Source organism: Blennius ocellaris (assembly GCF_963422515.1).
Source record: "Blennius ocellaris genome assembly, chromosome: 20".
Taxonomy (NCBI): domain Eukaryota; kingdom Metazoa; phylum Chordata; class Actinopteri; order Blenniiformes; family Blenniidae; genus Blennius; species Blennius ocellaris.
The window spans coordinates 18,212,034-18,236,213 of record NC_137669.1 but is presented as its reverse complement, the minus strand read 5'-3'; the positions used below and the strand labels follow the sequence as shown (position 1 = coordinate 18,236,213).

The 24,180-nt window shown below is 44.3% G+C and overlaps 3 protein-coding genes across 4 annotated transcripts; 2 read left to right on the top strand and 1 right to left on the bottom strand.

The window, feature by feature from the left end:
- Positions 1 to 294: 294 nt before the first annotated feature.
- On the top strand, positions 295 to 6,405 carry mbpa (myelin basic protein a). The gene is made up of 6 exons (XM_080516440.1): positions 295 to 524; positions 2,063 to 2,158; positions 2,666 to 2,692; positions 3,591 to 3,611; positions 4,781 to 4,864; positions 5,402 to 6,405. The coding sequence occupies exons 1-6, from the start codon at positions 405 to 407 to the stop codon at positions 5,450 to 5,452; spliced, it is 399 nt and encodes a 132-aa protein (XP_080372566.1). The 5' UTR covers positions 295 to 404; the 3' UTR covers positions 5,453 to 6,405.
- Positions 6,406 to 11,978: 5,573 nt separating this feature from the next.
- On the bottom strand, positions 11,979 to 16,233 carry zbtb22a (zinc finger and BTB domain containing 22a). Of its 2 annotated transcripts, none has more exons than XM_080516212.1 (4): positions 16,124 to 16,233; positions 14,728 to 14,954; positions 13,874 to 14,597; positions 11,979 to 13,679 (listed from the first exon to the last, which is right to left on the bottom strand). In XM_080516212.1, the coding sequence occupies exons 2-4, from the start codon at positions 14,932 to 14,934 to the stop codon at positions 12,559 to 12,561; spliced, it is 2,052 nt and encodes a 683-aa protein (XP_080372338.1). In that variant the 5' UTR covers positions 14,935 to 14,954; positions 16,124 to 16,233; the 3' UTR covers positions 11,979 to 12,558. The 2 variants fall into 2 exon arrangements, with proteins under 2 accessions (XP_080372338.1, XP_080372339.1); XM_080516213.1 differs by having other exon boundaries at positions 11,979 to 13,676.
- A 2,779-nt stretch (positions 16,234 to 19,012) lies between these two features.
- Positions 19,013 to 24,079, top strand: scn1bb (sodium channel, voltage-gated, type I, beta b; the record flags this gene model as incomplete). Its single annotated transcript, XM_080515632.1, has 5 exons — positions 19,013 to 19,061; positions 19,149 to 19,315; positions 20,159 to 20,396; positions 21,752 to 21,893; positions 24,010 to 24,079. The coding sequence occupies 5 exons, from the start codon at positions 19,013 to 19,015 to the stop codon at positions 24,077 to 24,079; spliced, it is 666 nt and encodes a 221-aa protein (XP_080371758.1).
- Positions 24,080 to 24,180: the final 101 nt, after the last annotated feature.

Below are 24,180 nucleotides of genomic sequence, written 5' to 3'. Positions count from 1 at the left end.
GTGAGTTCAGACTCAGAGATAACCCTTGTTGTCCCTGCGGCCGGGTGAGGCAGATGGGGAGAGGAACAATGCGGAGGGCGGCAGTGACTGACACAGCCACTGAAGCCCTGAAGAATGTCTGGAGGCCGGCCAGAGACGTGGACCTCACCACCCTGACCCCTACCGACCTCGCCCTCCCCATGTCCCATGGTGCCCCGGGAGGGGGCGGGGTGGGGATGGGGGGGGGGGGACCAGGACCAGGAGGGACGACACCTTCAAAGACGGCTCCCCCTCCCACCGAAGCATCAGCTGGACTGCAAAGCACCCTGAAGGAGACGGCAGAACCGGGTGTTGGCACTGTGGACTTTGGACTGTGTGAGACGAGGACTTAGAGAGCAGGACAGAGAACCTCAGCAGCAGCGAGCATGGCGACAGCAAGCACCTCAGGGCAAGGCGCCTTCAGCCTGGGCAGGAAAAAGAAGAACCCCGGGCTGATGGACCAGATTAGCAAATTCTTTGGAGGGGACAAAAAGAAGAGGAGCAAGGTGAGAATCTGTGTATTTTCTATCCTCCAAACTGTGACTTCAGGATGCAAATCCATATATGAAGATAAAATAAAGGAAAAATTGTTAAAGTACTTAAATTGTAGAGGTTTGAATGAGTCATGATGAAATATTACAGAGATGAAACTGAAATAATGCTTTTTTTCTACTATCTTTGGTTTTACCAAGTTGTCTGAGGGGGAGGATTCAGTACTATCTTGACATGTTGAACGTAAATTGACCATTGCACTTCTCACAAAATAAAAATAAACCCATGACGTTAAATAATATACTAATGCTAAATTAGTTTTACGTGAGCTGTTTGGTTCCTGGCATCGGTGTGAATGATGATCATAGTCCTGATATTATGTATATTATAATTTTATTTAAAGCCATATCCACATTTCTATCAAGTTCAATAAAATAACATTAAGATTTACAAAGCAAAGTTCAAAATATAAATAAAGAAAAAAATCTTTTTCAAAGGTATTTGTGATCACATTGATAATATTGGTTGTTTTTAGTACAAGTTTTATATTTGTTTTTTGTTTAATATAAACATATAGAAGGAGAGGAAGGTGCAGGATTGAGAATCTCCTTTCGTTGCATGGCACTGTTACTTTCCTATCAATCGCTTGAGTCACACACAAACTGAACTGGCTTCAACTTTAATGGGATTCAAATTCTCAGGATTTTCAAGATCTCCTTTTAAAATGTCACATTAAAGCCACACATGGACGCCACCGCATTTACTTTGCCCTGTGACGTGTCCAAGCTGCAGTCGTGAGCGTGTATAAAAATACATCATAGGAGCATTTGCGTAGTTTCCATTGTCTGGAAGCTCCGGTGAGACTGGAAGCACGAAGCAAAGAATCCAATATGTGCAGCTCGACAGCGCAGGTGAATGATGCTGACCTGACTGTGAGAGGCAGACAGAAGAACCTCAGACAAAAAGCCCCTTTCAAGCCTGAGGATTCAGAGCTCTGCGACGGGAGGAGCCCTCAGGAGTCGGAGCAGCTCTTGAACAAGCCGCTTTCATCCTTCTTTCAGAGCAGGAGCAGCACAGGGAGGCCACATCTCAGACGTTTGTGCTCAGACCCTCTCACGCTCCCCCATTCCCCACTTCATTTGTTTACACCGCATAGTAGGAATAGAAAAGACACGGAGACACGTCTCTGAGAGTGAACATGCGACTTTGCATGTTCCAATTGCTGTTTTCCATTACGCTGCTGTGAATGAACCCATTTTTGTTTTAAACTCTTTGAAAAAAAAAAATCTAAACGTGAAGTCAGTCTGAAGTTGGCGGCTTCATTTCGTTCAGTTAACTCGATCCCCTCTTTTCAAAGTCTCTCATTTTCTCCCTTGAATATATGAACGTTCTAATGACATCTGATGACGTGGTTTTAAATGAGACCAGCCTGGAAATCTGCGATTCTTTTCCATTTGATTCCACTTTGCTTGACTCTCATTTTTCTGCCATATTCATTGATCCCGTTTCAAACCTTGTAGTCACTTGACCTCTGCTGATCCCACCACTACAGGGGTCGTTCCGGGGTCACCTGGCCTCCTCACCTCAGCAGTCGTCCTCCCGCCGCCGGACCAATGAAAACGCTGTGGTGCACTTCTTCAGGAGCATTGTGAGTTTCCCCGGACCGAACGGTCGCGTGCGCGCCGTCCACGTCGCATCATACGCCTACGCATGCTTTACATACCGTTAACCACGTGCATGAAGTCACTTCTGTTGCATCACACTAACATCTTGGACAGTTTTCAGATTTTTTTTTTTTTTTTTAATCTGCTCTGAGCCCAAGTGAGTTTCATGTATTTCTCTTAAAGTGTCACGAGTTCCATTGTTTAAAGCAGAGAACAAACCGACGTTTCGTCAAGTTCTGGTGGATCGTCACTGTTTTGTTTTGGCTCTGGACTCTTGGCGTCGACACTGTGGCGGCGTTTCAAAACCAGCACGCTAAACTGTTTCTCCTCTCTCGCTCATTACAGAGCTGCGTGACTTCTCCATTTACATACTGATTTAGAACAAAAGCAGCTGAGCGGAAATTTTCACTCAGCGTTACTTAGCTGTTGTTTCTTCTTGCATTGTACAATCAGTCACTCTGTTGTTATTGTCGTTGCTTGGTGTCCCTCAGGTTTCATCTCCTCCTCCTAAATCCAGGGTGAGTCCCACTTTTCACCATATTTGTTTGGTTGATCATCTCAGACATGAAGACAGAGAGCGAAGATACAGAGATTTTAGATGTTTATCGTACTAAATGCATTTCTGAAAGTACAGAAATCGTAAAGGAACCGTATGAGAGAGCGAACTCACGACATCAAACTCTGACCGGAATATATCAGGACACAGAAACACAAGGAAACAAACTCATCCCAGAGCAACACAATGGCTCGATTCTCTTTAACTTCCAGCGCAGCATCTGTTAGGGGATGGACACAACATCACATCTGAACAGCACAACAAAAGTCTTTTCAACAGGCCGACGCACACGACAAAACCCTCTGCAGCATGAAGATCAAAAGATTAAAAGTAAATTCATTGTACCACAAAACGATGGCACAAAAACATTGAAGATCACTCTGTGTATTTATTAATTTCTTGTATTCACAGCAACAACAACAAAAAATACACTTGAGAACAAATGGACCAGAAAAGTTTCTCTACCTGTCAGACAATGCACATAAATATGTCAATTTAAAAATTTATATTTGTCCTCTCACAGTTGGATAGTACAATAAATGGAAATGACTGAAACGACCCTCGGAAAACTTAAATCATTTTTTAAAATGGCCATAAACTGAGGAAAGTGATCTCAAAACATACCGTGTGTTTTCATCAAAACCAGCCATTACACATTGTAAACATACACGACTTACATTTTTTTCCCCTCCCACATTATGTTTCTACATCCTTCATAAATGGACCAAACAACCAGGACCAGACAATAGTTACCCATCGATGTTTGTCCGCGCAGTGCTTCTAAGTCTGAGACGTACGGAGGAGGCGGTGTTATTTCTCACCTCACCATGTCACGATCTGTTTCTCTTTCACATGTGCAGTGGAGAGACGTCTTGGGTTTGGTACGTCACACCTCCTTCCCGGAAAGGCACAAAAGCCGCACAGCCGACCGCGAGAGCTCCTCCATCACATGTCCTTTGTCCACGCCGCGCGCCTCGCCTAACCCTCGCCTCTCCTTCTGTGTCTGTCTTGCTCCGTGTCTCGCTTCTTCCTTCCTTGAGGAGATTTACCTTTTACATCTGGGAACGTGGAGTCGAGCCATATTCAGAAGAAAGGGAAACAATTCCAACTGCGCACACACATAAAACATCCGGCTATCTCGTCACTGATCGTCTCAAGAGACTGATGTGTTCATTTGTGACGTCATTATTGGCTTACTGGTAAAAAAAGAAAAAAGTTCATTCTTACAATTCCCTCCCCTTCTTTGCTTCGATCCAGAGCGACTCTCTGCTTCTGGACGACTTTGAAACGGCTCGACTGTTTATGAACCACAGCCGGTAAACATTTTCTCTCAGGACCTCTTGGCCTACATCCCCGTCCTCCACCTCTTCTCTCTCATGCCTCTTCTTCTCTGTAACACCTTCACCCCCCTCTGTCTCGGAGACGACTCACCGATCTTTCCACCTCCTCGTCTGTCCGACAAACACCGGACGCCCGTCTGTGTGTCATTTGATGTTGATCATCCTTTCCCCTTGTGTCAGACTCCTTCCTCAGGACTTCCGCTTTCCTTTCCCCCCCTGAAGGCTGCTGGTCCTGTCACGCTTCAGCACTTTCTTCTTTTAATGTCTCACTCATGTTACTCTCCTACAATAACAGATCAAAAGATCCAATATTTCCTCTTTGCACTGCTGCTGTTGCAGAGAAACCACATACCTGCTCTTTTTGATACGTTTTTTTTCTTCACATCAGTTCAGTTTACTTTTATTGTCCACGAAAGAGCACAAACACATCAAAGGATAGAAACAAGTTGATAAAACAAAAAGAGATTCGGTGTTTGTGCAGCAATAAGAAACTCACGTCACTTGTGGTTATGTGCTCTTTGTCCTGCAACAGCAGAACTTCTCTGACGCCGTTCAAACATGTCTGATTTCATAAAGACAACCGGTCATCGCCCGGGAAAACAGATTAAACATTTACCTAAAGGTCGCACAGTAACAAAGCAGCGAGACTTGGTTTTCAGCCTCTTTGGTTGCAGGTCTCCCATCTGAGCTTAAAGAGCATCTTTTTCTAGGCTTCGTCACCGCGTGCCGAGAGCGCGAAGTCGCCGGTTAGAAGACGCAGAGACCAAAGCACGCTGTCCAGAATCTTCAACCTGGTGAGCTCTGCCAAACACGTTTGCCCCGTCGCGACGATCTTTCACTTTCTTGCCTGTGAAATTGAGCTTCATGAATGTTATCTCCTGTCTGTGTTCGCCTGAATGCACCAGTGATGCTCTCATCAGAGATCAGTGAGTAAATGAACAGTGCAGCGATTCATCAATCCGGCTTCAGCCCTTTATTTTAATCTCACCATCCACATCATAAAAAAACAACCAGTCGCCATTATGAACTAACAAGCGTATGAGCATCTTTTTGTTTTGTTTTTTGCTTTGACAGTTACATGTAAACCTGAACACTCATTCATCGTTATTATTTTTTTTCTGCAAACTCACATCTACCTCAAACCCTTCTCTGAGACTCATTGTTCATTTGGATAAAATCTTTTATGAGACCCGATAAATGTGAAGTTTCTGACAATCAGCCGCTCTACAAACTTCCTACACAGCTTCGAGTGTGATAAACAACACCACTTCAGATTATTCTCATGTAAGCGGCTGGAAACTGACCTCCTCCTCCTTCATCCCGCTCACCAGGGAGACCCCAAGTCCCGTGCACCCCCTAAACGCTGGAGCACCATCTTCTGAGCTCGCCGCCGAGGACCAAGCCACAGATCCACCACCGGTGGGACCGGAGGAGGGAGGAGGAGGAGACGCAGATCTGCGAGAGGCGGACTCACAACCTCAAGACATGTTAACCCATTAACACAAGCCTCCTTCACCTCCAGACGTCACGGAGAATAAAATCCTTTCTTCAGGCCCGTTAGTGGTTATCTTAGCAGCTTTAGTTTTAATCCTACTTATTAAGACTCAATCAACAATTATATATATTTTTTTCAAAGGTTTGATCATGCTTTTAAGTTAAGTTTCTGACTGTAAAAAAAAAAAAAATTCATCTTTGTCCGATGGTGCTAGTGTCGGCTGTCTGAGGTTTTTCTATTCGTCTACTGTCGTCTGCATTTTTGTACCTGAGTGATGCTCTGTGGATTGAGCTGCTTTCTAAAAAAGAAAAAGCCCAAAAAGCCCAACACACACACACACACACAACTTACACAACAAACAAACTTTGTTTCTGTTAAATGTGCGAGTGGTCTTGTTCCCGCTTGAGTATGTTGTAAAGGAAATCCTAACAGGAAGCCTGTACGAGTAGTACGGACTCCAGTGTTATTTCTATGTAATCGGTGTAGGTAACAAACATGTACAGTTTGAAAAATAAAAAGCCCTTTTCAGTGCACTGTAAGAATATTGGAAAGTCTCCTAAAAGGGTGTCACTCCTGGCTTTTCCAAAGCTTTCATCTTATTTGTTATACATTATCTGTTTGCATCTTAAATGGCGTTCTCATGTTAAACGTGTTTTATTCAGGGGATGACAGAAGTGGTTTATTTTAGTTGATGGCGACGCTGTAAGTGGTTCAAAGGTCACGGGTGGATATAGCAGATGGGACGAGGAACACTGAAGGAGAGCATGTTGGATTTGAGGTGTCGAGAGGCATAATTAGTCATTTGTACTATGTTCATAATAAATGAAACTGTCATTCTCATTTGTGCATGATCTCTCTGTATGTTCACTTTAACTGAAGAGTCCAAAACACTGTAAAGATCTGGGTGGTTGACTTGTGGTGCCGCAGAAACAGCTTCCTCCTTAATGTAAGATTCTCGGTCTTCAGCTTAACGAGTAATAAACACCGTTAGTCTCCTCTCAATCGAAATCTATTAAATGTCTTAAAACCTCATCATCCTCCTGTCATTATTCTTTTATGTCAGGTGCCTGCAACATACGGCTCCGGAGCCACGTGAGGCTCTTCATCCTCTCTGCAGCAGCTCCTAGAGGCTTACATAATGTGTCATGTAAATTTGTTTTCATTCTTATTTTCAGTCCATGCAGATTTTTAGAAATGGTGAAAAAACAGCTAAAACATCCAGAACAGCATTGAGGAAAAGAAAAAAGGAGGGGAAAAAAGGGGGGTGAGGACAATAAACAAATAAGAAAAAGAAAAGGCCAAAAAGAAAATTGAAAAATACAAAAAAGGAAAATGGGGAGAACAAGAAAGAAAAAAATGAGAACAATATAGAATAAGAAAAAATTGGGAAGGAAGAAACACAAAAAGAGAAGAAAGGAAAGAAATAAAAGGAAAAAGGGGAAACATTTTTAATTTTGTAACTGCTCCAACCATTAGAAAACACAGAGCCACTATAAAAAGTTAAAGAGCTATAGAAGCTTGACTAAAGAGCTATAGAAGCTTGATAGAAGTGCTTGACCTGAGGCCGGCTGCTGATGGCAGATGTTTGTCACTAAACCACAGTCTATAACTTGGCCTGAAAAATCAAATCAGCGATTGCATTTGTTTCGGTTGCTTAAGAAGGACATGACTCTGACCCAAGCTGATCCATGCTTTCAACCGGAGGTCAATGATTTTGACCCCGTATCTCATGATCAGATGGGTCAGTTTGATTAAATCCCATGCATTGACGTGATGAAATCTTTTCTCAGGAGTTGTCTGATTGAGTTAATGCTGTTGACTTTAAAACAAGAGCAAAGGGGCTCCTGCTTTTTTTTTGTTTGAAGGTATTACCATGTTTGATGCTAATGAACTCTGCCCTCCCTGGAGACAGGATTGCATGCAAAATGCTTTAACCGGCCATTGATTACCCCGTTGTGCTGTTTGTGTTCTTAAAAGTAACTCACTCTAAAACACCCCAACAGCCCGATAAACAATGTCTTAGCTCTATCAACACAAAACACTGACTAACAACTGTATGTCTGTGATCGTCACCCAGATACTCACTATGGAAATGTGGCCTTGTTCCTATTGAACATGGTCTTTTGTAACACAGATGACTGTCGCTATTGTGAACTTGTAAATGTGTAGTTTGTCTCAATGTATCTGAAAGTCCCCGAATTTGAATGAAAGATGCAGTTTCACCAAGGTGTTTGGAATTAGAGCTTTGTGCAGCCCCTCCCCAAAATAACAAAAGGTACGAAAACCTAGTTTAAGGCTGGTGATAAATGACTCCAAAACATGAGCCTCAGTATAAAATACTTTGGTTTTTAAAAATATAAAAAAAAAACTGAAACTGGTCAAGCCCTCACTAGCAAGCCCAGCCTTTTGGTACACCTACTATGCTTACCAAAGTTTGCCACATGGCTTAGCTGGGCTAATTTGCAATTTACTGGGGTGACATTTCTTATGTAAATGCAGCCATTAGAACTCGCAAGTCCAGCCTTTTGTTACACCTACGATGCTGACCAAATGGCTTAGCTGGGCTAATTTGCAATTTACTGGGGGGGCACTTTACCTTCATTGCTGACAAACAGGAAGGGGTAGGTGTGAACGATGATGATACCAGAGCCTCAAAGTGGATAAATAGCTGTTCAGGCACATGTTTCACTCACTCCGTCGACTGAGCAGCAAAGATGCTGAAACTTTACAGCACTCAGCAGGCTTTGGACATGACCCTGGACCATGTCAACCCCTGTGAGTCCGATGGAGAAGAAATATCGCTTCAGCTGAGTTCAGACTCTGAAATGTCTTCTGGTAAGATTTCCTAAACAACCTATTTTGATCTGCTGACTATGGCAGTTGTGTTTTAGGAAGAGTAGAAAACAAAACTAAATCAATACAAAGGAGGCTTGAGATACTTTGGAGATGTTTTGGAATTGTAAATCAAATAATATCTTTGTGTAGATTTCACATCATTTCAATGTTTTCATTCTACAGATGAGGAGACTTCGCCACCTCCAGAAAAGAGAGGTCGCCTGGAGACACACGAGACGCCGACACAGACGGCAAAAGACGGCACAGTGTGGCGTGAAGAACAGGTCGGAAGGCCTCTCCATCACAGCCCAATTGAGTGTCACGCCACAGATGGAGGGCCAACAGCTTTGGCTGGAAGAAAGGTGACAAGTCGCTTACAGAGTTTTCTCTGTTTCATAACTCTGGAAATGCTTCACACAATTCAGGAGTGGACAGTCCAGCATGCACACTATACACAGCAGGAAAACTGGTTCATGGCCATTCCTGAACTAATGGCTTTCATTGCCATCCTCCTCCTGCGGGGGATTGTCCGCCTTCCATCGCTGCAAGACGCATGGTCAGCTAAACTGGGAATACCCCTGATCAACAGGATAATGGCTCGAAACCGCTTCCAGGACATCATGCGACACCTACGCTTCGATAACAAAGACACACGCGGGGGACGAGTTGCGACTGACCGTTTTGCTGCAGTCTCTGACGTTTGGGGGTGTTTTGTTGCCAACTGCATCGAGTCTTACAACCCAGGCAGGCACATCACCATAGATGAGCAACTTTTCCCGACTAAGACTCGCTGCTGTTTCCTGCAATATATTGCCACAAAACCTGACAAGTTCGGCATCAAGTTCTGGGTGGCATGTGACCTGAAATCCAAGTATGTGTGCAATATCATCCCAGATATTGGCAAAGACCCCAGTCGTCCCACAGGAGAGAGACTGTCAGAAAATGTGGTGATGAAGCTTATGGAACCGTTTATGGACAAAGGAAGAATCGTTACCACGGCCAAGTTTTTTACTTCATTGTCACTAGCACGACAACTGCTCAGCCGGAAGACCACCCTCCTTGGCACAGTCAATAAGATTCGCAGGGAGCTTCCAGATTCTGCCCAAAAGATTTTAGACCGTGAGGAATTCAGCACACAGGTGTTTTCAACCGCTGGTGCTACACTGACTGTCTATGCGCCCAAACGGAGGGAGACTGTATGCATCCTCAGTAGCATGCACAGCGTGGTGGAGACTGGGGATACCCGGAAAAAAAAGCCTAACACAGTCACTGACTACAACGGCATGAAATGCAGTGTGGATATCGTGGACCAGATGGTGCGAAAGTACAGTGTGCGTTCAGCAACACGGCGTTGGCCAGTCGCTGTGTTTTACAACATGATTGACATTGCTGTGCTGAATGCACATGTGCTTTATCAGGCATGCACTGGGGTGAAGGAGAGACGGGTTGACTTCATTGTGGAGCTTGCAAGCGAACTTGCACAGTCTCACATGGCAGCAAAGGAGGCGAACAAGGAAAACCCACAGCAACAACCACCTACACCTGAAAAAGGAAAAAGGGCAATGTGCCAGGTGAAGTGTTGCTGCAAGCAAAACCATGCCACTAAGCGTTGTGTTGAGTGTAACAAGTTCACATGTGGCAAATGCAGAAAGGAGATGTTGTGGCTGTGCCGAGTATGTTCAGACAATTCCTAATAAAGATCACCAAGAATGCAAACATAAACTGTGTTGACTTCTTACTACTACTACTTTCTGTTGTGATCACAAAAGTGGAAATATCATAAAACACGTAACAAACCTTTTATAGTCAGCTGTAACATAGTAGAGCACACATTAGACTTGTTTTCACCTTTATTTTTGATTGTAGCTTTGAAGCAGCAGCTCAGCAATAACACAAGTTGCTCCGCGGAGATCAGATAGATAAGATGTGAATCATCTTATAATATATTACAGTACAGAAAAAGGGGGGTGACTGATTTGCATGATAGAGAAGAAGAGACTGTTGCCTGCCAGTGTCTGGCTCATGTTCTGCTTCACTTACATAAACAATTGGTGACAAGCTGAGCTGTTCACGCCTGCCATTTGGCTGCACCTTGGTGCTGGAAGAAATAACTGCCAAAAGGCAAGGCTCTGGTAGTTCTAGTGTTAAAAGTAACTCACTCTAAAACACCCCAACAGCCCGATACACAATGCCTATCAACACAAAACACTGACTAACAACTGTATGTCTGTGATCGTCACCCAGATACTCACTATGGAAATGTGGCCTTGTTCCTATTGAACAAGGAAAAAGAAACACTATCTTCTGCTCTGATTTTCTCGAGGGTAATCATCCACCTCAGACGATAATCCTAATATGATTTATGGACCTCGCCGAGATCTTAACTACACCCAAGCAGCACATTCTGTCTTGCATCTGCAAAGCAGGGATGAGTCATTCTCATTAGTCTACCCTGTCAATACTCACCAGTGGGAAAAACGGAGGTTCTCATCATTAGAAACAATGCTGAGATCAAACCTTTCAAGGACGGCAGCCTAACAAGTGCTGGGCTCTCTGGGCCTCATTTAATGTTGCCATAATTAGCTCAGTGGCTCATAATTGACATCAGATGACTATACAATTAATTCTGTGCTTTTGTTTCTACAGCTCCTCTCGACACTGATGGCTGCCAAACACATCAGATGTGAAAGTATACTCTCATACAATCTAAACGTCTGCCCATATTACAATAATATCAACAAAATATTGTGTGATTCCTCATACTGACGGGTGATTACGCATGCGGCACCATATGTAATAGTACATTTGTTCTCTATGGAGCCTTGTCACGACTTCACGTCGACCATTTGAATGGAAATCTCCATAGGTTGCTCCCTCTGAATGCACATGAATACATTAAACAGCAGGCTCATTTGCCAGTTCACTGTTGCAGGGAGTTGACAGGTTTCACGGAGGCTAAAGCAGCGTGCAGCTGGAGACCTCTTGTGGAAGCAGCGGCTTGGAAAATGAACATTTTTGGTTTACTTCCAATTTTGGATTGTGTGTGCATGGTCATCAACCATGAAAAACTCCATAATGTTGGGGAAATAATAGTCTATATCATGAATATTAATGAGATGACTCCTGTTAACTCCTGTGTCCCAAATGTTTTGTAATGACGGCCATTCATTTTAATGCTTTATTAAGAATGCATAATAAACGTGATGTGTATCAAGATGCAACACAAAGGTTTAGAAAATACTCGGTGTTCTTAAATGTCACATCAGGTTTCAAAATGATCGGCAGAGGTCTAGAATACCCTGTTTGTCTGTTCTATAATGTTGTAAAATATGTCTTTATGTTCTGGAATGTTGCATTCTGTTGCTCAAGAGCCTTGTTGCTCAAGAGTTCTTGGAAAATGTTTCAATATGAACTCCATTGTTTGAAAGTGACCCATGATGGTCTTTGATAAATCGTTAGAGAGATGGAACAAGCACAACATTCTACAACCAATCAAAAAGGAAAAAAAAACCTTTATTACCAAGTGTTTTTTTTTTTTTTTTTTTTTTTACAGTGTGAAAACACATCAACATGGCACAAAAGTGTTTTCCTTTGCAGATCAATTGCAAATACCTCCATGTGCAAAATGCAAAATAACTCAATGCTATTTAAAAAAGTACATTCACAACACAGCTTGGTACAGTGAATCATGAACCGGAACCAAGCCTCAGTGAAGCCACCTGAAAAGAAGAAGAATCACTTACATACAGCACGACTGTCCTTTTCTCAAGCACGTCTGTAAAAATGCACATAAAGGGGATAAAAGCTAAATCACCTGCTTCAAAAAGTCTTTAAGGACTTGTAACCGTTCAGTCATTGTGTTTCATTATTGTGTTATTTCTGTACATACCGTTACACACACACACACACACACACACACGCACGCAGGATAAAACATGAAGTACCGAAAATAAACTCCACTAAACCATTAAATCAGGTTCGTTTTGCAGTTTGCTGCAGATAACGAACGTCAATATGAATCTCATCTTCCACTTTATCATCCATGAACTGAAATCTGGTGACAGTGGGGTCTTTTAGGTCCAGTGAACCGTTGTGAAGTTCGAAAAGTCAACATTAAGGAAGTAGGCGGCGTTGTAATTGTGTTTTTCACATCTACAGTCAATTTCCACCGAAGCTCTCGTGAGCTTCCTCTTTAAAAATATGACCGCTGGAGTCCAGGCTTTGTGTTTGAGGGCCGAGCTCGTCCACGATCCCAGACACGTTTCCCAGCAGCCGGCCCATCCCGTCTTCCATGTCCCGGTGGAAATCCACCTGCTCCACTTTCACCTGCCCCCCCGTGGGCAGGAAAGTTTCCCCCTCGTCGAACCCGTAACTGTAGCCGTCGTCCACGTCCGCTGCCGCCGCGCCTGCGTTGCTGCCGCCGTTGGCCGAGGAGCTGGAGGCGAGGCGCTCGCATCGCGCCTGGTGCCTCAGGAAGCTGTCCCTCCAGATCACCTTCTTCCCGCACAGGTTGCACTCGTACGGCCGCAGCCCCCCGTGGGTTTTCAGGTGCTTGGTGAGGTGGTGCTTCATCTTGAAGGACTTGGTGCAGACGGGACAGCCGAACGGCCGCAGGTTGAGGTGCTGCATCTTCACGTGCCGGTCCCGCATGCTCTTGAGCGTGTAAGCCTTGCCGCAGTGGCAGAAGTGGACTTTCCCCGTGTAGGGGGCGCCGGCGAGCGTCACCGAGGACGACGAGGACGGCGTGGGGGAGGAAGGCGGCGGCGGAAAGGCCGCGGACGACGGTGACAGATGACGGCTGGAGGTGGGCGTCAGGGAGCCGCCCTGCGCGCCGCTGGTGGACGGCCAGTTGCCCTCCGAGCCCGCCATGGCGAACTCGGGAGAGCCAGGCACCAAAGGCCTCTGGGAGACCTGACCCGTGCCGTCCTCGATCTCGTCGTACGTGTCTCGGCTGCACGTCGCCGCCGTGAAGCATTCGAAGTCCACGTCCTCCTCCTCCTCCTCTTCGTCGTCCTCGTCTTTACTGCAGCTGCCGCCCTCGCCCTCCGGCTGCCGCTGCTCCGGCTGGGACCAGGGTCCGGGCTGCCACTGCGGCCTGCCGGCCACCGAGCACGAGGCGCTGGGAGCTCCGTCGCCGGCGGGGCAGTTGTGAACGGCAGGCAGGTCTGAGGACGGATCACTGCCCACCAAATCTCTCTGAACTTTCTCCTTCATCGCCTCCACATTCTGCTTTTCTGAGGCATGAGCCACCCCTCCACTCTCATTCGGATGGAATTCTTCTGGAAGAAATGAAAAGACAAAAGTCACACGTAGGTACAAACAGTGTAGTCATGATAACACTACTTCTCAATTCATTCTTGAATGATTAAATGTGCAAACGTAAAACATTTCAGCAAAATAACTGCTTTAATAGAAAGATTTGTGAGACAAGGGAAATATAAAAATAGGGATTTTTGAGCCGTCTGTATCTTACCACAGTGGCTCATTTGGGAAAATCCTTCCTTCTTTGCCACCGCCTGTTCTCCCACGCCTTCATCCGCCTCGATTTCTCTCTTTTCACCCCTCTGTCGATGATCGCTGGACAGCGGTGCAGCACGCTGCTGAAACCTGACTTTCTGCTTCAATGCCTCTCCGCCCAGCGACCCCGCGTGACTCCGGCCAGTGTGTCCGTGTCCATCGTGAGGGCCGTGGCCGGTTTTAGCATGGCTCGACACCCATGTCTCCTCACAGCTGGTGTATTCGCTCTCCGCGTAGCCAGGAAGGGCGTCCATGTGAGCTTCAGCTGAATGCTGGGCTGATGAAGGCCGCGGGCGCCCCCATCGGGGAAACTGCTGCGGGCGTCTCCACGTGGCCAACGGAGGCAAGGCGTCAGGCCTGCGCTCCTTCTTTCTCCCCTCCTTCTCCACATATAAGCACTCGGTGCTGCTCGGCGACTGCTGGCGGGAGGCGGTGCCGGGGGGAGCCGCGGCCGCCTCGCCCGGGGCGACCTCCGCCGGGGCCCGGGGCCTCCTCAGGATCTCCGTGCATTTGTCCACGATGTGCCACATCTGAAGGAAACTGGCCACGGTGACATAGTTCACAATGTCGTCGTGCACGATGCTCAGCTGGCCCGTGTAAGCAGAACTCAGGACGCTCTCGAAGGCCACCGGGTCCATGACCGAGGGGAGGGAAACTGTAGTGACGTTCTTCAGCAGCACCTGCAGGCAGAGAGGACATGAAGGCAAATTCAGGGCCCGTTCCAACCACAACCAATTCATGGGAATACAGTCGACTCTTATTCGCTTTTGACGGTTTGAATAAATATACAAATGTGTCTGTATGACTCGCCTGGTCGTGAAAGTATGGAGAAGACGCAGCCAGCACGCAGCGGTGGGCTCGAAACACTTGGCCCTGCACCTGGATGGAGAGATCGCACAGCCTGCCCTCCTCCCTCTGCCGGTTCAGATTATCCAGCACCGCAGCCCGAGCACCGGGAAAGCACACCTGCACCGTCAAACCAGCCGGAGGTGCCGAGGCACTGCAGGTCGAATCCATGGCCACAAAAAAAAAAAAAACTACAAGCAAGAACACAAACTGCCCATCAGATTCCAGTTTTTTCCTTATTGTTAACTGTCCAATAACACAAAGGAATGCATTTAATAAAACAAACAGATAGGTGCAAGGACACATTTCTGTACCTGTTCAGAAACAAGACAAATACAACTTTAAAATAGGGGGAAAAAATAGGTTTTCAACTCATTTTAGATGATTTTGCTTGTCCTCTTATCAAAATGGCAGAGACAAATGTAACATGAGACTTTTAAAACAGGTGCAAATTTCTTCATTTCATTTTCGAGTATGAAAAGTGTAGAAGGAATTTAATGCACCACTTCACTGATAAACAATACTTTATTTTAAAGTCAGTTACATATAACAGTGATGCACTGATATTGACACACTTCCAGTCTTTGCAGCAGGAAATTCAATGTGCTGGTGAAAATGAATAATTTGTTTTGTGTACCGGTACTTGTGTAAAAAAAAAAAACTTAAACTGCTTATGAACATTGTATTTTTGCAATCACATTTGAAACTCTTGATCTATTTCTGATCAAACAACTACCACAAAAGTTTTATGAAAACATTGACAACTACTTCAATGTAAATCAAATGACACTCGCATGTCATGTCATTGTTATATTGCCTTATGTTTATGTAGTTTTACATATTTCTTACAGATTTCTCGCCTCTGTACTCTCTGCTGGCTACAACATCTGGAATGTCCTCGCTGTGAGACTAATAATGGAACATCTAATCTCACCTAAACGCTGTGAAATACTGTCATTTCAAGAGATAACTGGTTCAAATGTGTCTCTGAAACCAGTCATTTAGTATTCTACCCTGTGATGAGTTGCCAGTTTCCAACGTGCAGCCGGAGCGAGGTGATTACTCCGAAACTGACTTTAGAAGACGTTCATGTACCAGATTTATGGATAACAAAAAGCCTGAAGACCAAAACATTCCCAGAGAGCTAAGCTAACGTTAGCTTCCAGCGTTACGAGGCGCAGGCAGTCAGACAAACGGTCCATGTTAAGGAGTTAATAAACAAAGACAATGTGCGGGATATTTGATTCACTGCCAGATTTGTTCCTGTTCACGAATCATCGAATGAAAATAAAACAGAAACATATAACTTCGTAAGCTAGTTAGCGGAGAGCTCAGTTTAGATTAGCTTCGGGTACTTTACCGTCGGTTGTCGGCGTGTCGAGCTTTTTTACATTGAATATCGCAGACTATCTGTAGTGTGGAGCTGTTAGAAATGGACTCCCAAATGCAAAGCACCGTCTCATTTTTTTGTGTTACCAAAGCACCCCCCCCCCCCCCCCCCAAAAAAAACGGGAAGCTAACTGAGGCTAACAGCAGCCTGCCCGTAGGCGGAGCTGATGCTAGCGAGTGGACATAGCGGCGGATCAGCGACACCGTGACACACCGGGGGGGAGTTGACTTTCAATTGCTACGAAACCACTTCACACTGCAAACGTCATTAACCGGCCTGCTTCAGCTGCGACGGAAATATGCAAACACGACTACATAACTGTAGGGATTTTTAACGAAACGTTATTGATCGGCGTGTATTACTGTGATGATGGAAAGGTGCCATCAGTGTCATCCGCTTGTGACGTGCGGATCGATACAAATAAAAACAAAACATCGATACTCAGGGAGACATTGTGGCTATTTCTGAATGGATACTTGGGCTACTTGTGAAATGCTCTACGTATGTAAATATGCTCAATATATTTTTAATCACAAAATAAAGCTGTTGATTGGAAGATCTGCTTACGATGTCAGCAGGAACTACTTCTTCTTCCGCCTGCCTTAGATCGAAGCACATATGACCCCTCTGTCTAGCATAGAAAACAGACCGCAAAACAGTAAAGTATGGAGCTTTTAAATTCAGACAACAGCCACATCCTATTCACAGAATATGTTCAGCAACGAATACAAAATAATCTTCTCTGATTTAGTTGTATTTAGAAGCAAAAACTTGAAAAAAAACAACCCAAAACATTGTTTTGGGTTCACAATTTCAGGGGCGGGGATTCAGTACATCTGGCAATTTGGCAATCTAGCAATTTGATATATATATATATATATATATATATATATATATAGAGAGAGAGAGAGAGAGAGAGAGAGAGAGATAGATATAGATACCAAATTATAGATACTAAATTTTTAAAAATACACATTTCATTGTATTATGTTTTATAAGTTTTTTTTTTCCATAAGCCGGCCTAATTTTTGATATTTTAACCTATTGAACCTATTGACAAGACTCAATTTTACTGTGTAATTGTTGAGTGGCCTAGTTAAATGCTAGATTAGATTAGTGCACCTTCAATACAATAACACCATTTGTACCCTCCACATGCTTAATCCAACACACTGGATGCATGGCAGTATATGGGACATGATGTTTACTCGTTAGATGTTTCCGTGTGTGCACAGAGTATACATAAGCCTTTAGGCAGCTCACAAAATACTGGCTTAAGCTTGAGCGCCATGAGGCAAGCCAAATACAATGTAATCCGTCAAGAGGGGATTTTTTTTCATAATATGTGGCCTTTAATCCTTGAAACAAATTATTGGTATTAATATATCGGTGATACCAGTTTGTGTGGCATCATCATCATCATCATCATCATCACCCCCCCACCCGGTGGAGTGAAATTAAAGGGCCAGTTCACTCTCCTCCTCATCAGTTGCTTTTTTTTATTGTGCGAGTCGGAGGTTTTCTGTTTTTTTTTGTTTCATTTTCCAGGGTAGATGAGGTCCAGACGCTGGATCAGACCCCGGGGCGAGTTCTGCTGTGGGGATGGTTTTGAACGGAGCGCGTGAGGAGGCTGTTTCCAGGCGTCGCTCGCGCTCGCAGCACCTGCTCAGTCTCACGCGCTCAGTCCGTTTTACCGCAGTGCATCTGCAGCAGCAGCCTCTGAACCCAGACACAGAGGTGTGTGGCGTAGGAAGGAATCCGCGGCACGAGACGCCCTTTGTCTGATCGTCTGGTATTTATTTTATATACTTATTTATTTGTTTAAAAAAATATATTTATTAATGTCTGTTTGTGCGCTCGCGCAGTTTTATCTGCGATGCGAGCGCATCTCTTCCACGAGCACGGGGTCGTTAGATAGGTGAGATTGCAAGTCTTTCCACCGTCTGCTGCCATCACAGGAGAGGACTGATTATTCCCGTGGGGGGTTTTTTTGTGGGGTTTTTTTGTTGTTGTTTGTTTTTTCTATTGGAGACGAACTCTGGAGGAGACGAGGCCTATAAATCTGGCTCCGATTGAACTGATCCCACCAGGACTACTACCACCATACCGTCTCTATTAACAAAAAAAAACCAAAAAAATAAATAAATAAACGTGTAGCCTATAAGAGGTAGCCATTTGATTCTTGTCATAGAGCATGCAAATTGTTTAAAATGCACTGGCATGTATGTGTATTGTAGTATTCCGTAGCTTGCACACATAAGACGTTGAGTATAACTGTTGTGGATCAGCCATCATTAAAAGAGCAGTGTATGTGGCAGGAATTATCGCTCTGTGCATCTCTCACTAGGACCTCAGGGACAACGATAATCAAATCTCAGGGTGTGGATCTGGGGAACACTGTGAGTTAAAAACAGATATCTGGATTGCTTCTTGGGATATTATTAATAGCAGAGGGGTCAGCATTTGAATTGCAGTAGAGATACAGTTTGAGGAGGGGAGGAGGGAGTGTTTTTCCAAAACAGCAATAATTTGTGGCAATAAATTCTGTCAACTGCTTGTGGATTGAGCCAAAGAACTGAGGCGGTGACAGTGGAGCCACGAGGTTTAGGAGGACAAAGAAGGCCAGTGGACAAATTGCACTTTACAATGCATGTTTAGCTGCCAGCCTCCGGGCGTCTGACATTAGCCTGCACTTTACAGATAAGCTTTGATCCTCCAGATATATAGAAAATAAATATATGTTCAGCCACCCCCAAGCGGAGCTCGGTTAATGTGTGTGGCTTGAAGCTCCCCACCCCCCTGTCAGAATTGTCAGTCTTGCGGCCCTTCATTACAAAAGTGACTCAAACATCTGGAAACATGGCGCCAGTGCACCTGTTGTTCCTCTCTTTGATCAGCACCCTGTTTGGTGAGTTTGCCTGCTTCTTTGTCACATTTCCGTTTGGCTGCTGTGATGTGCATGCTGGGTAATGAGCAGTCTTCCTTTTGCAAACAGTGTACCGGTGTCACGGAGCCTGTGCAGAGGTGGACTCTGACACGGAGGCCGTGGCAGGTCGAGGATTCAAGCTGGGCTGCATCTCCTGCAAGAGGAGGAGCGAGGTGGACGGCTCTGCCACCGTCGACTGGTACTTCAGGGCCAAAGGCGAGGCCGACTTCGTTCGTGTGAGTGCAATCCACCGCTGTCTTGAGAGTGCCGTTCGCCTTACGCCAGCACAAAACATGGTGGAGCGGATAGAAGGCTTGACACCACGCCGGAATTATTCACTTCAAACCTCCGCTGGCTTTTCGAGACATAAGCTATTTCTCGGTGCATTTATAAATATAATACAGACGCAAGCGCTTTACTTCCTCCCCGGCAATACCTTACTTATACACTTGCTCTCCCCGGACGCACATTAGCTCCCTGTGCTGCAGATTTAATCAATCGCTATATTTTACAGCACAGAGATCGTTGGAAGTTTCAGCGATGACGCATGGCTGGGTTGACCTTGTGACAATGCACATTGGATTCAGTGAGGCTTCATCCAGAGCACAGCATGCATCGAAAGAGACTTCTGTAGACATTTTGGTGCAGAAATGATCAAATCAAAACCTTTTTCGCACAAAGTTACGAGAAATCTAAATGGTATTTTGTCACAACGACGACCGAAATGTAAAATGTGCTTGTTCATAAGAAATATAGTCTGCGTGTGTCGTGAAAATATTCTGTTCCTGATACTCACTCTCGGGCACCATGACAGAATCAGTATGATAAGATGAAATACATTTAGATTTTCATCATTAAAGGAATGGAACAGGCATTTAATCTCTTTACTTATTTTATGTCTAATGTAGTGCAACAAACTACACACACACAAGTCATCTACTATACTTGTAATAGTGCTTTCGACTGAGGTTGGACTTGTGTTGAAGCAAGAAAAGTAAAAATGTAATGGTGGTAACACTGAATAAACTCTCTCTCTTTCTCTATCTCTCTCTCTCTCTCTCTCCCCCCTCCAACTCCAGATCTACACCTACAACGAGCGAGGCGGCTCGGTCGAGCACGACGACTTCATGTACCGCGTCGACTGGAACGGGAGCAAGAGGAGCAACGACATCCAGGACGCCTCCATCTACCTGCTCAACGTCACCTTCAACGACACGGGAACGTACCGCTGCTTCTTCAACCGCATCCTCTTCTACGACAACTACGAGTACAGCACCATCGTCAGCAAGGTGGTCCACCTCTCCGTGGTGGCGAAAGGTACGAGCACGCGTTTGCAAATCAAACGGTTCGACTATGTTTTACAAGTTTTCTGGTATTGTTTGCGTTTTGGAATCAGTCTGGAAGGTAAGGGGGGGGGGGGGTGGGGGGGGTACTGATGCCAGATCCTGTCAGTGGTGAAAGTGAGTTAAAAGGTTAATTCGTCAAAGGTTGGTCCTCTAAGGTGAGGCAGCGTTTCTCAAATTGACCGCAGATATATTTCTCAACTGTTTTTCACTTTGGTTGGAATTGTGGTTGAAACCACGTAGGAGGCCGTCGCGCTGAAGCCAGGATGGGCTTGTAATTAAAACACAATGTGCTGCCATTTATTCAGAGTGTGGCTGCATATTAAACCAGCTGTCCTGTTGTGCTACAAGTAAAATGGATGCAGCGTTTGCTGTTCTTTATTCCCAGTGCTGCAAATTTGCTCGATTTGCATTTTCGGAAGAATTCATACAAAAATAAAATAAAAAAAACAACCTGACTCGCTGTTATTGACTCATTTACATTTTGGATCGGGGCAAAGTAGAAATGCCAGTGATTGTTAGGATTTGTTTAGATCTCACTCTGCTGATGGAAGCGGTGACGTTGAGAAAGTGTGTATCACACACCTGGACATCGCTTCGCCCGGGGAACACGAGAGAGGCTTTGGATCTCTGAGTGGCTCCAAAGGGCCTGAATCAAGTAAAATCAATGTGTGTGATGCATTCAAGCCAACTACTTTTATTTTATTTTGAAGGTGATCCTTATTTTCATAGCGTGCGTAGGTCATGCAGGTGTGTTTAGCTTTACCTGTCCTCTCGCTATTCTATTCTATTCTATTCTATTCTGTTCTATCCTTGAATCTACTGCCTTTTCTCATCACTCTGTTATGTCATTCCTTATTGTTATATCCTTTAATATTCTCTTCTTTAAATTTTAATTTTCTTTTCTTATTTTCTGCCATGGGAAGAATGACCTTAAGGCTAAATCTGAATCTGGATTAAGACGTTAAATAAAAGGAGAGACACTCCTCTGGCTCTCTCTCCTATAAGCAGGAAGTGTCTCTCATGGCGGATGCAGCAGCTTGGTTCAATTATTTACTCCTTCCATTTAAGCGTAGAAAGGTGGTTAGATAATAGACGGTTGACTCTTTCTTTAATGGTGCAAATGGGAAAGTGAATGAGTGTGGGATGGCTGAAAAGATGCGGTTTTGCGAACAACCAAAATATCACAGGAGCGTGGAATATCTGATCGTCTGACGGAGTGGTGGAGGAGTAAGAAATGGAGAAGACGAACTATAGGATTACACCGTGTCCTTCGTGATGTCTCTCTGATTGCTTGTTTTTGTTTTTTTTTATGGTTTGTGTGCACAGCCACCAGAGGTACGGCTTCCATCGTGTCGGAGGTCATGATGTACGTGTCCATCATCGGCCTGCAGGTCTGGCTCCTCATCGAGATGATTTACTGCTACAGGAAGATCTCAGCAGCCGGGGAGGAGGCGTTACGGGAAGCCGCGTACGTATTTCCCCGCACATCTGTGTGCATGAGGGGCCGACTGCATGTTGATCTGTATCTTGCAGCTCTGGTGTGTGTCGTGTTTTTGATCTCCGTGCCGCCAAAGATTAAAAGCGGCGCACCGCCGCTGCGTTTCCCGGCACCCGAGAAGAGATACGAGGTCGTCGCGCCGCAGGATTTTATGCCGCATTCATGTGCTGCTCATATTCTCAAGGTTTGCGCGGTTGTTATGTCAGCACTCATTTTGTTGGTGTTGCTTTGACACCACAATGTGAAACGGCTTTGATGGGTTACTGCAGAGAAATCCATTTTCTGTCCAGCAGCAACCGCATGAAGACACATGATGAATCGCAGTCGTTATAAAATGACAGGCAATACGTTCATGTGTCTCTATTTATCTAAAAAAAAAAAAAAAACGTCATTGTGGTCCACCAACAGACATGTATGACATCAACAACTCCACAACTTCTCAGTAATTTTGCCACATGGGAAAACATGGGGTTTTTTTTTCCCCAATGATTTTTTACGTCACATGAATGCAGAATAAAACCTCCAAAGTTCTATCGGTGCTTGTTTTGTAAATGTGGAAAAAAAACAGTATATCAGCTAAAATCAACATACCACAGAAGCATGACGACACATTTTAAAATCGACGACCATGATTGTCGGCACTCTATTGAACACGGCGAAGTTGGTTCGTAGTAGATGTTGATATACTGGCTGTGATCTGATGCATGTGAAGCCGGAGTCCAATAAGTCAAGGCCTCGTCACACCTGCTTTCAAAACTGCCGAGTCGAACCCTCTCAATGTGATTCTCTCTGTGTGAGGATTCACTGCCAGGGATCTCATTTTGACTGTGTTTCTCTTAAAATGTCATTGTGTTCATTACACGTCCTCTTGTGGCTGTTTTCCATCTATTTCTGGTTCTTCTGACTCTTTTTAAAAATAATTTCACATCTTTTTTTATGATCGTATTTCTGTCTTGTCTTCTCAAAGAAGGGGTGTGTTTTTGTGGTTGTTTTTGAAATCAGTTTGTTTGCAAAATGTAGTTTTTAAGCTGTTTTTTATCTCCGTTCACATCGTCTACTGCCTGTTTTGCTTCTCTTTTAAATTATAAATTTCACTTTCTTCCTGACAATTTTGTGATTTTAAGTGATTTTGAGACTTTGTCAAGCAGTTGAGTGACTCTTTTTGACATTTCTTTATCTACATCAAGCTCTTGTTTCTTTTGTTTCCTTTTTGGTAGTTTTAGTCTTTCTGGAGGCATTTTTTTTTAATCTCATTGTGTTTTAAGATTGGAGTATTGCATCGATTTATAATTGGTGTCTTTTCAGTTATTTTGTGTGATCCTGCAGGTAATGCATAGATTTTTACGAGTATTTTTAATGTGTTTCCAAATCTAACTTTGGCGATTTTATGTCTTCTCGTTGTTTTGTCTTTCTTTGTGTGTTTTTGATCTCATTATGAATCAATTACAGTGATACAACAACTTAACAACAGTTGACTTGCATAGTTCTCTGTAACTTGTTGAACTAAATCTCAGTGATGTTTGCATTGCAGAGAAAATTTCTTTACAAATAGGGGGGGAAAAAAGCATGAAGTTTGTTTTTCACTGTCTGGTGGGACTCGGCCTTTCTGCACTTTTCCTCCAAAAATGACCTTTTCATACTGATGTGTTCAAAGTGTTCACATTTAGTGTGAAAGTGATGAAACGTGTGCATTTCGCCATGAATCCTGTCAGACTTTATTCATGTCCGACAGCTGAAATCACACCGGAAATTCAATCTTGTAGTGCTGGTACACCGTCTGCCCGACGATCTATTTCTAGGTCTCCATTGTGAGCGTTTATCGTTTCAATTGTGTCTGTGTGCGTTCATTTGTGTCTCTTTGTGCCGTTCCTCCTGTCAACTTGTTGTGTTTTCATCTTGTTCGTCCCATCCTGTCACCCTCCTCCCTAGTAAAAACCAAAACCTTCCTCCTGTAAGTGAAAAAGAAAACATACCCGTATAGTTGTATTTCAGCATTTGTTTTCACCTTTGTCTCAGTAATAACAGAAAACATTTTCGGTTGTGCGTCGGGCGATCAGACTCTGATTTGTACTGGTTTCCCCTCCAGAAATGCTGAGTATTTGGCGATAGCCTCGGAAAGTAAAGACAACTGTGCGGGCGTGCAGGTCGGAGAATAGCACAGGTAGGTTGGGACATTTGCAATATTTTGTAATTGGGGTGGGAACATTTTTTATTTTTAGTGTAAATAAGGCCTTTTTCATCCACCAACATTTAGTGA

Excerpts from the sequence above, each read along its gene's own strand:
- mbpa (XM_080516440.1), top strand. The coding sequence starts at position 405 with ATGGCGACAGCAAGCACCTCAGGGCAAGGCGCCTTCAGCCTGGGCAGG. Across the intron at positions 2,693-3,590 it reads CTCCTCCTCCTAAATCCAGG|TGGAGAGACGTCTTGGGTTT; the intron begins GTGAGTCCCACT and ends TCACATGTGCAG. Across the intron at positions 3,612-4,780 it reads GGAGAGACGTCTTGGGTTTG|GCTTCGTCACCGCGTGCCGA; the intron begins GTACGTCACACC and ends ATCTTTTTCTAG.
- zbtb22a (XM_080516212.1), bottom strand. The coding sequence starts at position 14,934 with ATGGATTCGACCTGCAGTGCCTCGGCACCTCCGGCTGGTTTGACGGTG. Across the intron at positions 14,598-14,727 it reads CTCCATACTTTCACGACCAG|GTGCTGCTGAAGAACGTCAC; the intron begins GCGAGTCATACA and ends CTCTGCCTGCAG. Across the intron at positions 13,680-13,873 it reads TTCCCAAATGAGCCACTGTG|AAGAATTCCATCCGAATGAG; the intron begins GTAAGATACAGA and ends CATTTCTTCCAG.